The following is an 18,591-nucleotide window of genomic DNA, read 5'->3' on the forward strand; positions in this document are numbered from 1 at the left end:
GGCAAGATTCAGATTAACGTGAGTAGCAGTAGTAGCTGTGACTATAGCCTTTTACAATAGTAGTAGTAGGAGTAGTAGTACTAGTAGCTGCAGTTGTAGTTCTACTGTGTAAGATTGATTGAAGTTGTCCTGTTAACAGTATTCATTAAAAACACTAGTACACTCAACACAATTGGCAGAAATATCACTTTTTTTGTAGGCTAGTATTTTGTGAACTAACAATTAAAATGATTGTAGATTTTGGAGTTGTTAGTCTGGTTATTATTAAGGTGTATGTATTTGTGTTTGTATTTTGTTTTCTATTTTATTGTAATTGTTTCCAAAGATTTACTCATGTTTTCTTTGTTTATTTCTTTTCAGTCTGAAGATGACACTGACATCGTGGCCCTCGAGCTGTCTGTGGGCAAGAGCCTGAACATCCAGGCCAACTGGAACATGGAGATACCTTATGATACCATGCTTGCGATTCAAGATGAAATGCCAAGTATAAACACCTATGTCCATGCTGGTGGTAATCTTTATAGAAATGTGCAGCGCCAAGCAGCCAAAGTTAGCAAGACTGTGGCTAAGTCCTTTGAGAAAGCTAAAGACGAGGGTGTAGCGATGTTCAGACAGACCATTGAAACCGTCTCTGCTATGGAACCCTATGAATACATGACAACCTTTGCAGATGATGCTATTTTGAGCCTCAGAACTTGCCGTACCAGAGTCACCATGATTTTAGATGCTGTTGTGAAATTCCTTGGAGAAACCAAATTCCAACTTCCTGGTTATACTGAGAAAGTTACCGGACTCGAACTGTACAAAATTGGTGCAAAATTTGTCTCTGATGTCTCCAAAGAAGCTATCGATAGGATTCCAAATTACATCACCTCAGTGTTCACTCCAGTAATTGAGTATTTTAAAACAATAGAATTCCAGTTTTCTAACCATATTGTAAGAGGCAGTGAGATTCTGGAAGACTTTACCGTATTTCTTAGCAGACTGCAGGAACAAGTTAAAATCATTGTTAACAAAATCGCCAATTACCCACTTGAGGAAATCTTCAAACATATAAATTCTCTTTCACAATTTGTTACTCTGCAAGCCGAAAATGTTGTCGAAATGTTCCGATCTGTAGACGTGGACCGAATGACCAATTTCCTTAACGAGGTTTATGAAGATGTGGTTAATTCCCAGGTTTTGAAAAATATCATAAAACAGTTAGAGACAGTATACTTGATTATGTGGGAGTACAGCAGAACAGTTCAAACAAGATTCCAAAACATGATGGATGACTTTTCCACTGATCAATTTAAAAAGGACATCGACACTAACATCAACAGAATGGTCAAAAGTATGAATGCCTTCCAAAATAATATCATTGAAACTTTAAAAGAAGAAACTAGCTCCATAGACAGATATGTTAAAATGGGTGACAGAAATATGGAAATTGACATACCTTTCCCATTTGTGAACTGAGTGACCTCCAACTGTGATGCTGTAGAATCCAACATGGCATCTGGGCATTGGCAGTAACGTTGTATGTTGATAAAGCTTAAAGTGTTAACTCCTTTTTTAAATGTTTAATTGTTTTGTTCTCAGTATGCAGTGGTAGCGGTCACATTTGTGTCTTGTATTATTTAAAAAAACAATGTGTGTGATCAATAAAGGGTTTGTACTGTCTGCAAACTGTCTATCTCTGTCTCTTTTAGTGCATTTAGTATACTTACTTAGAAACCTGGGCTGTGGTTAACAAATATTTAATATATTTCACTCAAGTAAGTGTAATGTTACTTGAAATCACTCAAGTAAAAGTAAAAGTGTTTAGGAAAACTATTACTCAAGTAAAAAAAGTAGCTCTGATTTATAATTTAAGTTGGTGTAACTTGAAGGATAAAACATAAAGTGATGCATAAAATCTGGTATTTTCATAGGACAAAAATGACAAACTAAATCTGAAGGAACTGCAAGAAACACAAATGTTTAAGTCATTTCAGATTGTCAACATAAACTTTTGTCACTTGTAGACATACTCACAGTGTGAAGAGTATCCAAAACTTTTACTCTAGTAAGAGTACTACTACTTCAGTACAAATATTTCTCAAGTAGGAATAAAAGTATGTTGCTGGAAAAATACTCTGAAAAGTACAATTTCTGTTAGAAGTTAATCAAGTAAATGTAAATAAACATTACCCACCATAAAATCATTGAGGTTTGATAAAGCTAAACAGGCAGCAATCATGTTGTAACTGTAATGTGTGAATATTCTGCTCAAGAACTCGTGCAAACTTATGATTGAGCTTTTTATATTTGTTCTTTATCTAATGTCTGTGCTCCACCAGACTAATGTATTTTCCGGGCTATTAGACACGCTCTTAAGCCTCTAACCCCTTATTTTTTTAATTTTTTATTTATTTGAGGCAGGGACAGTGTACAATTTTTGCATTTACCTTAACAGGAAAGATGCACTGTACATCAGGTTGTAGCATCAGTGCTAATTTCCACCTGTAGTCCCTGGACAGCTTCATTGATTTATTGTATTTAACTGACCTAAACTATCAACTGTTTTTGGAGACCTATGTAGCATCAAAAAACAGCTGCGCGCCCCGCAATCCAGAGCGCCCTATACACGAATCCACTCGGGTGTCCCAGCACGACTTCAGTAAACGACAAAGCTGCACCACCCGCAGAACACACAAACACACACGGAGCAGACAGCGACCGCACAACCAAAAACACAACCACAGACACACTCATCACTCCACGTCGACGAGAACAGAGGAACGAACCGAAAAAGCGAGTCCAATGTGCCACTTCGGCTACATTCAGACTGCAGGGCTTAACGCTCAATTCCGATTTTTTTGTGAAATCCGATGTTTTTGCGAGGTCGTTCGCTTTTCCAATTAAATGTGACTTGTATGTGATCCCCTGTGTGAACGTTAAATGGCTCGAAAGTGTCCCGCATGTGCACTGGAGGACACGATGGCATCAACCGCATGCTCTGTGTTTATGGAAGTTGTCCAAACATGGACGCAAGCATTGAGCACCTGGAGATTTTAAAGTTCCTCTTGTACCAGAACCAGAACATGAACAACTTACTTGTTTTAAAGAGGAGATTGAGAAGGAGAAGGACGAGGTTTTTGGTCGTGGCGTTTTGTAGGACAGTGGCAGAGACGTCCGTTGAAAGGAACGTGTGGATGCGGCAACGTAGCCAAGAGTGGTGAGTGGTGATGTGCTTCGCTTCAGTGACACGGCGTTCATTAACAATTTTCACCTACTTCAGCGCAGAATAGTGACGTTTGTGGCTTGTTGATAACGTGTAGGTCGAATGAATGCTCTTTGGCCTTAGACACTGAAGTCACATGTCAAAAGATCAGATATGTATCGGTTTCAGGACCACATATCCAAGTGGCCTGGGTCACATTCAAAAAAATCTGATCTGTGTCGATCAGTCATTAAAAGATCGGATACAGGTCACATAGAGGCCAAAAAATCGGATTTGGGTCACTTCAGGCTGCAGTCTGAACGCAGCTTATTTGTGCATCCAATAATGCAGCAGGAATTTACCATTATCAGGTGTTTGTGTTTGATCGCTATAGTGTTTCTTGCCTCCGACCAAAATATTTCCCAGCATGCAATGCAGGCTTTTAATAACAATGACATCAGCTGAAACTCGCCTATACTTCTTTACTCTTACCTGAACAATTTGTTGGACCACTACTTTGTACTTCTACTTGAGTAATATTATTTTTACTTGTTACTTACTTGTTACTTCAGTTTTCCACATCTGGAAAACATGGACATTTTCAGTTGAGGTGGAGTCTGTATAAAAGTTTTTGAAGGATGACTTGGGAAGAGTGGCAAAAATAGTTCAAAATAAATAATGATATACTGTTGTTTCTTAAAGGTGCACTATGGAACCTTTCTGGAGATAACAAACAGCTCGATCTTGCACTGATTCAATTCAATGTGTTTGTACAGCTCAGAAAGACTTTGAAAAACATGCATCTGATTGTGATGAATTTACTCGCCATGACAACGCCCAGAGAGAAAAGTTACATAGTAGAGCTTTAAAATGATATTACCCAAGAATAAAAGACAATCTTCCTTTGAGAAAAGAGCAGAGTGACTTTGCACAGGCCCCACGGAGCAGACGGAGAGAGGAGGGGCCCCAGCACAATGCATTCCAGTGTGGAGCGTCAGCACAACTCAGCAACACAGAACACACACAGAAGACACACAATAACACACACACACACACACACAACACACACAGACACACACACAATAACACACACACAACACACACAGAAGACACACACAGAAGACACACACAATAACACACACAACAACACAACAACACACACACACACACACAACACACATACAACACAACACACACAACAACACACACAACACACATACAACACAAACACAACACACACAACAACACACACACAACACACACAGAAGATGCACACAGAACACACACAGAAGACACACACACAACACACAGGAGACACACAGACAGAACACACAAACACACAGAGAACACACACACAACAACACACACACAAGAACACACAAACAAACACAGAACACACACACACAGACACAAACACACACAGGAACACAACACACACACACACACACACACACACACACATCAAAGCAGATATGGCTGTAGGAGGAGCTGGAGGCCCATGTCCATAACAGTTGTACAGTTGTAGGGACTATTATCTGTTACATAAGATTGAGTTGTTGTACAGTTGTAGGGAGTATTATCTGTTCCATAAAGGTGAGTTGTTGTTCAGTTGTAGGGAGTATTATCTGTTCCATAAAGGTGAGTTGTTGTTCAGTTGTAGGGAGTATTATCTGTTACATAAGGGTTGTACAGTTGTATGGAGTATGGTACAAGTGTATCTATCACTGTTTGAGTGGAGCTGTAGGAGCCTGTTGGAGAATGAGCTCCTCTGTCCCTTTATAGTCTGGTGCAGTGGGTGAGTTGTTGTACAGTTGTAGGGAGTATTATCTGTCCATCTATAGTCTGGTGCAGAGAGCAGGAGTGTCCATGATGGAAAGCAGTTTGTCCAGTGTCCTTCTGTCCCTAAAGCAGCTTTACGGATCAGTTTGTCAATCCACTCAATGTCCCTTTTGCTGCTGCTGCTCCTCCAGCAAACCACTGCCAAGTACAGGGTGCTGGCCACCACAAACTGGTAGAAGATCTCCATTAAAAGACCTGAGCTTTCTCAGGAAGTAGAGTCTACTCATGTCCTTCTTGTACACAGAATTACTGTTGTCCCTCCATTCCAGTCTACTGTTCACCTGGATACCAAGGTACTTGTAACAGTCCACTAGTTGCACGTCATGGCCTTGGATGGTGATGGGCTCCACTGGTGTCCTCTTTCTTCTGAAGTCAGTCACCAGTTCCTTGGTCTTGTCAACGTTCAGGGCAGATGGTTTGCCTGGGACCATTCCACAAAGTTTGCAATCAGTGTCCTGTCCTCCAGCTCCTGTCCATCTCTGATACACCAACCACTGCAGAGTCATCAGAGAACTTCTGTAGATGGCAGAACCCGGAGCTGTACTGGAAATCAGAGGTGTACAGAGTGAACAGAAATGGAGACAGAACTGTACCCTGGGGGACACCTACATTACTGACCACTGTATCAGACAGGGTGCTCCCTGTCACACATACTGAGGCCTGCCTGACAGGTAGTCAGTAATCCAGGAGACAATGGAGGAGCTGACACCCATCCTGAACAGCTTCTCACTCATCAGAAAGGGCTGGACTGTGTTAAAGGCACTGGAGAAATTGAAAAACAATATTCTCACAGAGCCCTTAACACTATCCAGGTGTGAGTGAGCAGGCTGCAGAAGACACATTACAGCATCTTCCACACATAAATGCACTGATAGGTAAACTGTAGAGGATCCAGGGAAGGTGCCACCAGGGGTCTGAGCTGAGCCAGAACAAGTCTCTCAAATACTTTCATATCAAGAGACGTCAAAGCAATTGGTCTGAAGTCAATAAGTCCAGATGGTACAGGCTTCTTGGGCAATGGCACAATGCAGGAGGTCTTCCACAGCATTGGTATCCTTTCAAGCTTCAGACTCAGGGTGAAGAGAAAGTGTAGGATCCCAGTGAGCTGTGCTGCACATGTCCTCAGCACACGAGGGTTGACTTGTGTATAGGGGAGAGTTGTGTTCAGTTTGTCCACTTTCGTCCAGGACGGCACACTGATAGCAGCATATCTCAAGCTCTCCTCAACTTTTACAAGTCACCAGCCCAAACAAAGCTTCAGCTCCCTGTTCTCATCGGATACGTGGTAAGTAGTCGCTGTTAGTGGTCACTGTAACTCTGAAAACGAGACACAAATGAAAAAAAATTCACACTGGACTGCTCTGTCAACATGTTTTGGTCCGTAATGTTGTTTCTACACACAACTCATGAGTTTTATGATTGTACTACTTGTTACTTCAAAATAATATGATTTAAGTACATGTACATAGTGTTTCAACAAGTTACTCAAGTAAGAGTAAAAGGTATTTGGGAAAACTAGTTCTCAAGTAAAAGTAATTGTAGATTAACTGTCTGGACATAACACCTAATTTGCAAATTGTAGCTTGAAGTGAAAAAATATTTCAAAATGCACATGGTGTATTCAAAGACCAGATTGTAGACAGTGTTATTAAAACACCATAAAACATGACTATGTGTTGTAGTAGTTTAAAGTGCAAAATATGATGTTGGCTCTTAAGTATGTTGAGTTAAATGTATTTGTGTGTTTTTACAGATGTCCATGCACAACAGGACAATGAAATCAGAAGCTAAGGTGTTGGGTCATATGTCAGCCCAAACTGAAGCCATATTGGAAGACCGTATCAATATGGACACTGATAGCACCACACGGTCACTGAACTCTCCTGCCAAACCAGGGCCCTCCAGATCACTTGGGCCTTCTCCAAGAAAATCTATTACTCTCCTCGGGACAATCCTTACGCCAGACCGGAGAGCCCTCTGCAGGTGGCAAAACAGGCCAGTGGTGAAAGAAAATCACCACGCCAGCACCGCAACGGCATCTACATCAAAGGTAAACTCCCATCCCACACAGGCACTTTCACACTGGACACAGAGCTATTCTAACTTTTGCTAGATCTTTCTTATATCAATCTTAAAACTTAATATCAACCTTAAAACTGTAGTTACGATGTGTTGTTTTTTAACTCTAGAAGTTATAACCTGTTATGTAGTGCACCTTTAAGTTATGCAAACTTAAAAAAAGTATTTGTGTGTTTTTACAGATCCAAGAAATGAAAACGCCGCTTGACGAGTTGTCAGAGTATGATGACGCGTTTATAGCTGAAATTGAAGCCATTTTGCATGACTTTATCAGTAAGACAACTGAGGACACATGGTCAGCGGGCTCTCCAGCGAAACAGGGGCCCTCTCCATCGAAGGTAAACTCCCATCCCACACAAAGAAGTTACACATAGAAACAGTGCTAATCAAACTTTTGCTAGGGATTTCTTTATATCAACCATATATAGTGTGGTGGTAGATTATTTAAAGTGTTTTTTTTTCTCTCTCTGTAGGAGTTGGACCCCGTTACAGAGGAAGAGAAGGAGATTGCAGCCGAACTTGAAGCCATGATGAACGGCTTTATAAGTGAGGACACTGAGAGCAACTCAGGAGCACTGGACTCTCCAGCAACACCGGGGTCCTCCAGATCACACGGCCCTTCTCCAAGGAAAAACTTTTATTCTCCTCGGAATAATCCTTACTCTCAACCGGAGAGCCCTCTGGAGGTGGCAAAACAGGCCAACGGTGCAAGAAACTCACCTAAAGTCAGTCCCTCTACGCCGTCTGCATCGCAGGTAAACTCCCATCCCACACAGACACTCACACATAGGACACAGTGCTATTCAAACTTTAGCTGGCTTTCTTTATATCAGCCACTTTTTTTCCTTGATGTTAACTTTTGGTTCTCTAAAGATGCATTGTGTAGCTTTTCTGGTGGAGGTTCTGTCAAATGCTTTTGGAGATGTTATTGAGGCAAACCCCGCTCACAGTCACAATGTCTGTTTTCATTTTTGAGCTACAAAACTACCTGTAGTTTAATAAATGTAAGGTAGAGCTGATTAATGTCATACTGTGGAACATTTGAGGCAAAGCAATGACATATCTATAGAAACAAGCAGGTGATGAACCCCCAACCAAAATGTGACATAGTGCACCTTTAAGTTATACAAATTATAACAAAGTATTTGTGTGCTTTTACAGATCCAAGAAACGTCAATGTCGTCGGACTATTCGACAGACACCAATGAGGACGTGATGGCAGAACAAATTGAAGCCATGTTGGACGGCTGTATTAGTATGGGCAGTGGTAATGAAGTTCCACCAACATCTCCTGTGGACTTCCAGATACCATCAGCGTTGCAACATCAAATTGCTGAATACTACAGGGCTCAGAATTCAATAAAAAATTCTGCCCTGGAAAACACCACACGGTTCCCAGTCTCCCCGGTGATAGCAGGCCCATCTTCACAAGTTGGACCTGCCCCAAGGAGAAACTTTTATGCTCCTCGGAACAGTCTATCGTACTCCAGACCAGCTGCACCAACAATAACATTACCTACAGCTCGTCACGTTGAGCCACCAACACTGATGGTCCACTCCAGTCCTCCAGAGAGAGTTGTACTGTCTAACATGGGGAACAGTCAACCAAACTGGAGCCAGTACCAGCAAGTGCCTGGACCATCTACACAAACGGCAAATTCACAAATACCATGCGCAATTGTCAGACCCTCAAATCTTTGTCCCGTTATAATCAATGGGAAAAAAATGTTCCAGATAACCGGACCAATACGAACGGCCAGTAATACAGGACAAGCACCAGTCAATCGTGACAAGAAGCCATACATCAAAAAACCTCCTAATGCCTTCATGCTGTACAAGGCTGAGCAGAGGGAGATTATTATGCAACAATTTAATATCACAAATTCGGCGGACGTGAACAAAATTGCTGGGGCGAGATGGACAATGCTCTCAGACAATGAACAAGCCCCATATTTCGAGCAGGCAAGAGTGGCTAAGAGGGAGCAAGAGGCCAAGTTCCCAGGGTGGTACGCCAGTGATAACTTTGGGCAGAAGAAACAGAAAAGCAACGCAACAACACCTGCAGTTTACACCCACCCCGCAGCTTCAGCAGGTCCCGCTCAGCCTTTATGGAACTACCGTGCTATGATGGTACCGCTGGGTTATGATCGAACAGTCCCGCAAATGACTGGATATACCAACCCAACAACAGTTCCCACAGCTCCCTTTCGGACCATGTACTACAACCCAGAAATGATGGTGGGTCCGACCTACCAGCCAACAAATATGAAATAAACAAGTACACGAAGAAGCAAAGGAGGCAAGGACATGTGATGAACATGTTATGTTGTAAATAAAAGTTTTCTGTCAATCAGTCATTGTGTAAATTGATGTATTTTTACCCAAGATCCAGACCAGTCATTAATAAAAAAAAAAAATAAATAATAAATAATAATAATAATAATAATAATAATAATAATAATATAATAATATATAATACAATGTCTCTGTTAGTGTACATACTTATTTATTGTCTGTAGAACAAGCAGCAACAACACTGATGCTGTCAAGAAGCCATAGATCAACACGCACAAACACACACAGACATGCACACAGACACACACACGCACACACACACACAACACACACACACACACACACACACACAACAACACACACACACACACAGAATATGCACATAACACACACACACACACAGGATACACACAACAACACACACAGAACACACACAGAGAAGACACACAGAGAACACACACACAGGACACACACACAGAACACACACACAAAATACACACAGAATACGCACACAGAATACACACAGAACTCACACAAGAACACACATAGAACACACACAACAACCCACAGACACACACAGAACACACACAAACCACATACAGAACTCACACACAGAAGACACACAAGAACAGACACAAGAACACACATAGAATGCACACACACATAGAACACACACAGGACATACACACAGAACAGACACAGAACACACACACAGAACACACACGGACACACACATAACACACACAGAACACACACGCAGGACACACACAGAACACACAAAACACACACAGACCACACACAGGACACATCAGAACATTCACACTGTTACGAGTTTTGTTTCGGTTTTGATCATGTTCTAACATTGCTCTGTCGTCAGAAACGTGCCTGAAGAGTTTTAACGTGTCATGCTCCTGGGCCACAGTCGCTCAGCTGGACCAGTGTTTGTCCACTCATCCCAAGGTTGGTGATCCCAAGGCTGTGTCTTTGGGCAAGGCACTTAACCCACTTCACCCTCAGTGTCTGGTACACTGGTGTATGAATGTGTGTGAGAATGATGATGAGGATGATGATTTTAAGGTGCTGAGAGAATTTTTATTTTTTATCCATCCATCCATTTTCGTCCGCTTATCCGGGGCCGGGTCGCGGGGGGAGCAGCCTAAGCAGGGACTCCCAGACTTCCTTCACCCCAGACACGTCCTCCAGCTCCTCCGGGGGGACCCCGAGGCGTTCCCAGGCCAGCCGAGAGACATAGTCCCTCCAGCCTGTCCTGGGTCTTCCCCGGGGCCTCCTCCCGGCGGGACATGCCCGGAACACCTCCCGAGGGAGGCGCCCAGGAGGCATCCGGAACAGATGCCCGCACCACCTCAACTGGCTCCTCTCGACGTGGAGGAGCAGCGGCTCTACTCCGAGCTCCTCCCGTGTGACTGAGCTCCTCACCCTATCTCTAAGGGAGCGCCCAGCCACCCTGCGGAGGAAACTCATTTCGAGCGCTTGTATCCGCGATCTCGTCCTTTCGGTCACTACCCAGAGCTCATGACCATAGGTGAGAGTAGGAACGAAGACTGACCGGTAAATCAAGAGCTTCGCCTTTCGACTCAGCTCCTCTTCACCACAACGGTCCGATACAGCGACCGCATCACTGCCGAAGCTGCACCGATCCGCCTGTCAATCTCACGTTCCGTCCTTCCCTCACTCGTGAACAAGACCCCGAGATACTTGAACTCCTCCACTTGAGGCAAAGACTCCCCACCCACCCGGAGAGGGCAAGCCACCTTTTTCCGGTCGAGAACCATGGCCTCGGACTTGGAAGAGCTGATCTTCATCCCAGCCGCTTCACACTCGGCTGCAAACCGCCCCAGTGCACATTGCAGGTCCTGGCTCGATGAAGCCAACAGAACAACATCGTCCGCAAACAGCAGAGATGAAATCCTGTGGTCCCCGAACCGGACCCCCTCCGGCCCCTGACTGCGCCTAGAAATTCTGTAAACTCTAATTTAAGGGACAGTGCAGATTAATGAACATCTACAACACTGCAGTGTCAGTGTGCCAGATTACAGCAAAGATGCTCTTTTCCATGTGTAGGATTGAATGAGGATACAGAACTGTAGGATGCTCCGGTCATTATAAAGATATTCTCTTTGTATGTTTGATTCTATGAACTATGACATCAACCTGCCCAAGGACGACAAGTGGAAACCTGCTACAACCTCCTACAATAAAATAAAGTAAATGGGTTGTTGTAAAGTGGAAAAACGCTATTTAAAAATGTGTGTCTGTGTGTGTGTATGTAGGGTGTGTGTGTGTGTGTGTGTGTGTGTGTGTGTGTGTGTGTGTGTGTGTGTGTGTGTGTGTGTGTGTGTGGGGGTGTGGGTGTGTGTGTGTGTGTGTGTGTGTGTAGATGTTTACCATTTATCATCCATGCATGTTTAAGTAATCTAGTGATCTCTCCCAGACTCCCACATGACAATTCTCCAAGAATATAGATACTGTGCTCTGCAGCTTTAGAAACCTGATGTGATGTGCAGTACTTTCATTGGTGGGCTGCACGCTGACTGTACTGTGATCTCGCTCTGAAGAGGGAGTGACTCTACAGATGTTAAGTGTTAAGAAGTGAAATACCCCTCTTTAACCTGAGCCTGCTTGTTTGTTTTTTTTGTTTAGTTAATACCCCAACAAATGCCAGTGACAATACAGAAGTGGTTTAATCTGATCGTATTACTGGCTCTTCCCCATGTGTGACTTAAAGGTGCATTGTGTATCTTTACTGGTTGAAGGCTCATCATCTGCTTGTTTCTATGGAGATGTCATTGCTCATCCTGGAATGTTCCACAGTGTGACATTAAACAGCTCTACTTTACATGTATTCAATTACAAGCGGTTTTATAGCTCAAAAATATCTACAAAACATTCTGACTGTGAGTGGGGTCGCCTCTCCATAGATCTGAACTGTAACTTGATCTGGGTTGGTTAAATGCCAGAGTGCAGAGGTGTAAGTGTATGTGTGTGTAAGCTGAGCCTGTGTGATAACACAAGCACCTGTTTAAGTGGACACAGTCTGGTCTCCACGACGACAGCTGGAATCTGCCCCGTTACATAAGCAGGCTCTCACTCACAGGCCTGAGAACACTGCAGCTCACACTACATCGAGTCATCACAATAAGAATACAATAGAAAGACTGCAAATATATCAGAGAAGTACTATACATATTATGCCATTCATAGATTAAGTATGTAAGATTTTGATTTTAAATTCCATAAATGACCTACCTGTGTCTTCAAATAAAAAAATTTTTTTTAAAAGTTCAAATCAAATTTAGTTTTACTGATAATAATTGTAATGCTGATTTATTAATGACAAAAGCATACAATGGCCATGTTTTGATTTAGTGTTTATAATTGAGTCTCTCATTTGGGTTGCCAGTTATAATGCTGAAATCCAGTTGGTTTAAATCATAGACTGTTTATATAAATGCACATAACTGATGCACGAGCCACTGTGTTCCAATAGGACGTTTGCATGCAGCACTTCCAGCTCGTCCTGACTCTGGCTCCCGTCAACTTACATTGGAATATAGTGTCTCCTCTTTCTGTACCTGCTGCTGTGAGCCTCGTCATTTTGGTCTTAAAATGTTCGTATTAACTCGCTCTACGTGATCCTGGGGTTTTTATTTTGTGATTGTGTCTGTTATTTAGAGCCATATTCATAATCCACTGGCCTGGCAAGCTTCATTTAAGTGGAACCAAACACTGTGGGTGACGGCACACTTACTTACTCCACTTCTTTATACAGTCTATGATTTAAACCTAAAAGTCCTCTCTCTGATGTGAAGGGTCACTAAACCCCAGCACCTGCACCAGTCATGAGTCAGTGCTAGTGCAGCCTCTGCAGCTCAGGGAGGGAGCTCTGGAGGTTCTGAGCATGAGGCCTGGTCTGTCTCTATCTGCAGGTGAAGGCTCTGGAGACGCAGGTTCAGTTGTGACTGTAGTACTTAAAAAACAAACTGTAAGAGCACAGGCTACAGAAGGTTTTTTTTTTTTTTTAAATCTAATTCCAAGTCTGATTCATTCAAGATTTAACTATAAAAAAGGTTCATTGATTTATTTTACTCAAAATAAATCCCCTCCGTATATTTTTACTATCTAATAAAATGAAGCAAGAAATGTACATTAGCTCCAAATATTTAAAAGATTCCTATGTCAATTTAGTCCGTTTTTACTAATATTTTTAATATAAAAACGTCACATGATGAAAAATACATTTTGTATTACATTTATGTAAAACTAAACTACAGCTGAGGTTTCAAACTGATATGTATCTCTGAATGTATTTTTTCCTCTTCACCTGCCGTGTTTAGCCTTAAAAAGAAATCTACACTATCACTGTGTTCCAACCATGTCCCAGACCCCAGACTCTTCTGTTTCCAGACACTTTCACACAGCCATTTACCATAAAAGAAAAACATAACACAAGAGCGTTTTGAATCAAATCTGTTTAGTCTATAAAAGTGTCCATCATACACACACTGTGGTGGCAAGAACTCTCCAAATGTTCACATAAATAACAGGTGCAATTTTACAAAACAAAACACACAAATGTGAGATTTGAGCCAGCTACCAATGTCCAGCACTTGGTAATACTTTTTCATAACAGCGGAAAACACAGTTATTTGTTAATATGGCACAATACTTGGCTGGTATTAGATTGGCCTGTAGTGGCTGCTGAGTCGTTTTATTCGTGTATAGGACATGTTCACGTGTCATCACAATATTCTACAATCTCTATAGTTTAAACAGAGCTGAAGACAGGTCAGAGTTCTCAGGTGAAGTTACGTAACTGTCAGATTGCAGATTTGTAGATCTGGTTTATCTGGCTCTTGAGTATTGGTTTTGGTTCCTCTCCCCACTGTGAGTAAGTCTACTAGTGACAAAAGCTTTATGTTGACAAATTAAAATGATTTCATTATTTGTTTCTTGTAGCTCCTTCAGATGTGATTTAGTTTGTCTCATTTTTGTGTCTATACTTTGAAAATACTAGATTTTGTGCATTATTTAATGTTTTGTCCTTCAAATTACATTCACTTCAAATTATAAATCAAATGTGCTGTACTGAGTTACTATTTTACTTTTACATGACAAATACTTTTTTACTCTTACTTGAGTCGTTTCGTGGACAACTATTTCGTACTTCTAAGTGAGTATTTTGAAGTAACATTACTTGGGTATAATATCTGGCAACTCTACCCACCTCTGTTAATATGACAAGTTTGTAGACTTTATCTTAAACAAACAAGGATCAGGTTCAGCATTTGCGCATCAGAAGTTATCAGAGATTTCTTTCATTAACAATAAATCTCCCATAGAGTTCTACAGACTCTGCCGTCCGTCTGAAACTATGAAATCATCGAGTCGTAGAACGTGAACACGTGAACACAGCCTACGTTTCCTCATTTTGGCCCCACATTTGACAGTGGTTTTGTCAGTCTGTTAGTGACCGCAGACTGCACGCATGACCACAGCTGACCACAGGGTTAAGGCATCTGCTAACACTGGCTCTCATGTCCAAACAGTGGAATCCTTGGCTCAAAGTTCAGACTCATAGGAAAACAGCAGCAGTGGTTCTCAACATGTGGTGCACAAACTTACACTGCAAAAAACAAACACCTTCAAAGCCCTGTACCTGGTTTCTTTTACTGTGGATTTGAGCAATTATTTGTAAATATATAGTAAAAAATCTGCTCCTTAAGTCACAGTAAGTCCGCTGTGTGCTGTCTGCATCCAATTATAAGTGTTTTAATGTCTGATAATGAGGAAGTGCTCATTAGCATGCTGCTTGTTGTTAGCTTTACCACTTAAAATGAAATAGTTCTCTTTTGCACGTTGTAAGATGGTAAAAATCAGGTACAATGCCTCTGAAATGTTCAGATGATTTAAATCAAATGATGTGAGATTCTTTGGGAAGTAGTAGAAGTAATATTACTATTTGAAAATGTACATAGCTATATGTAAAATACTTATTACATATATGTTCACATAAATGTTGTTTAAAACAACATTTTTGAGTGAAGTTACAAAAATGAACAAAAACTACAACTCAGATCATTATTCTAAATCCAAGTCATTTAAATTTGAGACGTTCCTTTTTTGCAGTGTATTGCTTTACGGCAAATATTATATTTGAAGACATTTTGCCCAGTTTTAGTTTTGAATTGTGCTTAAACAAAATCATTTGTAGTCAACACCATCACCAGCTGCTTCCTATCTTCTGCGCTGGTGAAGATCTGAGCACCACTGGCTTCAGCAGAAACATCTCACAAGCCCCTCAGCTCCTGCTCAGTTCATCTCCTCGTGATGCACAAAGAGCCTGCTGTTAAAGCCCGGGCATCTGGGTGTGGATCAGCTGCCCGGACCCTGTGTCCAAAACAACATCCCACAGTCATTAGTGCCGCCTGGGCAGAGTGTAACGGCCGGGATGCAGGGAGCTGGAGTGTGCTCTGTCCATACATGTCCACACAGAGGCCTACTCAGCATGTCGGCCTACTCAGCATGTCGGCCTACTCAGCATGTCGGCCTACTCAGCATGTCGTCCTACCGCTAGACTCATGTTAGACTATAAAGTTAGACCAATCTCATTTAGTGCTGGTTAGGGCTGTCAGAAGTATTGAACCTCCAGTACTAATCAATACTAAAATTAATATAAAACTAGATATTTATTTAAAAAAAAAAAAAAATAATCACATTATCAGGACAAAATTTGAGCTTTATCACAACTACTATACAACCTCATGTTAAGATAAAAACAGTATATTTTGTATGAAAATTACATTTTCATCATGGCATCATAATCGGCATCAAGTATTGAATCAGATCTGAAATATATATTTTAGTATCGTGACAACACTAGCACTGGGATCAATTTTAGCCTACTCTATGAGCTTACTTGGCATTCCACAGTAGTGTTAGGCCTACTGTACTGAAGTACTCGTAAGAACTGGCCTTAAAGTGTAGTCAACAAAGCCTCATGTGGCCTCATGGCAGATGAGTACCTATGTAATTATGTAGTTATTAACCTACTAATTAGCTAATTGAGAAAAAAATACATAAATAAAATAAATACCTTACAAGAAATTAAAAGGTTATTAACTATAAGCCAAACTATAAACCAGATCAAGTTAATAGAATTAGGCCTACTTTGGAAGCTCAGAATTGTGACAAAAACAGCCTAGCAACAGGGCTAAAAAAAAACATTAAAAAAAAAAAAAAACATGCCAAGTTTAAACGCAAAGTCATTTTGCCCTGTAAGCAGTTCCTAGTTTTAGTAAGCCCACTTAACGGTGTTGATGTTTCCTTGGTAACCGTCTTCACTAAACTTGATGGCCGGGCTAAGAGTAGGCCGTGCATTTAGCCTATTTTAACAGACAGGGCTGTGTTTGTGGTCCAGGCCGGTCTCAGTAGAACCATGTCCAGGTCACATCAACACACAGCACTTCACTAATTGTTTTTTTTAATATCTCAAATCAAATGACTTGATAGTAGTAGTAGTAGCATCAAAATAGTTTAGCAACAAGGGCTAAAAAAACATGCCAAGTTTGAACGCAAAGTAATTTTGTCCTGTAAGTAGTTCCTAGTGTTAAAGGTTGGTCACTTCATAAGCCCACTTCACTGTGTTGACGTTTCCTTGGTAACCGTCTTCACCAAACTTGCTGGCAAGGCTCAGAGTAGGCCTACCATTTGGCCTGTGTTTACACACGGGGCTGGAGTGTGTCCGGTCCCGTCTCAGTAGAACCATGTCCAGGTTCCTCAGTGAAGCTCACATCAGCACACAGCACTTGACGCACTCCCGCTGTGGCGTGGCCTTCTTCTGCAGTGCCGCCCGTGTGGCCGTCTCGAAAACTTCCCAGATGCCCTCCTTAGTTTTGGCTGAACATTCCAGATAGTCATAGGCCCCGATGCGTGCCGCCATGGCACGTCCGTCATCGGGTTTCACCGGCCTCTTCACGTCCTCGTCGTGTCGAAGGTCCTTCTTGTTGGCCACTAAGATGATGGGCACATTGGGACAGAAGTGCTTCACCTAAAAAAATAATGAGAAAAGAATAATGAGGAAAGTTATGTCTTAGTTGTAGGGTCTATATTAAGCTTTTAAAAATGTGTTAATGTTGATTTCTTATTAAAATCAGACCTGGAGATGTGTTTCATTCACACATACTTAGAAACACAACCCTGCACATTTAGGCTGAGTTAGGTCCTCAAACTGAAAACAATCTGTTCCACCAAGTGATGTTATTAAAATGGTGATACAGGAACTGTCCTGTACAGTTTTTTTTCTTGTTTGTTTGTTTTTTACTTTTTTTCATAATACACTGATGTGCAATTTTCTCATGCCACTTTTAATAAATTAACTTGAAATGGGAAAATATATATATATTCAAATCTGTAAAAATATCATAAAACAACACTCTTTAGATTTAAAGGTGAACATTTTACACAATTACTTGGATAAGGTGACATAATTATATGTATGTTAATATGTTTAAAACAATATTAAATTTTTTGACAGATGTAACTAAATTAACCTATTTAAACTATTACTCAAATTATTATTTGAAAAGCAAGTCATTTAAATTTGTTACAAGTTATTTTGGCTGTGTATTGCTTTCCGGTGAATAATAATCTATTGACATTTTTGCGCAGTTTTGAATCATGCTTCAGTCCATTAGAAAAAAAAAAAAAAGAATAAATTAAAAGTGCTTCACCTCGGGCACCCACTTCTCCGGGATGTTCTCCAGCGAGTCCGGGCTGTCCACGGAGAAGCACATGAGGATGACATCGGTGTCTGGGTAGGACAATGGCCGCAGCCGGTCGTAGTCTTCCTGCCCGGCTGTGTCCCAGAGCGCCAGCTGGACTTGCTTGTTGTCCACCTCGATGTCCGCTACGTACGTCTCGAATACCGTGGGAACGTAGACCTCCGGGAACTCGTCTTTGCTGAACACAATGAGCAGACATGTCTTCCCGCACGCCCCGTCTCCCACCACCACAAGTTTCTTTCGAATGTCCGCCATTCGTGCGTCCTCGGCTGTCCCACCACCGCTGGCTCGCTTGTACCATCCAAGACGCGGCCGTTACGCACACGACGCAATACTTTGGTAGGCCGAAAACGTCTCAGGACTTTTTGTACCGTAAAGTCGAGCGTTTCT

The 18,591-nt window shown here is 41.6% G+C and overlaps 2 protein-coding genes across 2 annotated transcripts in view; one reads left to right on the plus strand and one right to left on the minus strand.

The window, feature by feature from the left end:
• The window catches only part of LOC110173931 (apolipoprotein B-100-like), a 36,344-nt gene extending 34,681 nt beyond the window's left edge, over nt 1-1,663 (plus strand). Inside the window, 1 exon segment of the mRNA XM_020939955.2 lies at nt 361-1,663. Within this exon segment, the coding sequence (XP_020795614.2) occupies nt 361-1,461 (1,101 nt within the window). The 3' untranslated portion in view covers nt 1,462-1,663.
• A 12,212-nt stretch (nt 1,664-13,875) lies between these two features.
• Nucleotides 13,876-18,591, minus strand: LOC110173904 (rho-related GTP-binding protein RhoB-like). The gene is made up of 2 exons (XM_020939919.2): nt 18,151-18,591; nt 13,876-17,468 (listed from the first exon to the last, which is right to left on the minus strand). Exons 1-2 carry the CDS (start codon nt 18,454-18,456, stop codon nt 17,208-17,210), a joined length of 567 nt encoding a protein of 188 aa, XP_020795578.1. The 5' UTR covers nt 18,457-18,591; the 3' UTR covers nt 13,876-17,207.

Source organism: Boleophthalmus pectinirostris, unplaced genomic scaffold (assembly GCF_026225935.1).
Source record: "Boleophthalmus pectinirostris isolate CB_2022bp ecotype Guang Dong unplaced genomic scaffold, ASM2622593v1 HiC_scaffold_13, whole genome shotgun sequence".
NCBI lineage: Eukaryota > Metazoa > Chordata > Actinopteri > Gobiiformes > Gobiidae > Boleophthalmus > Boleophthalmus pectinirostris.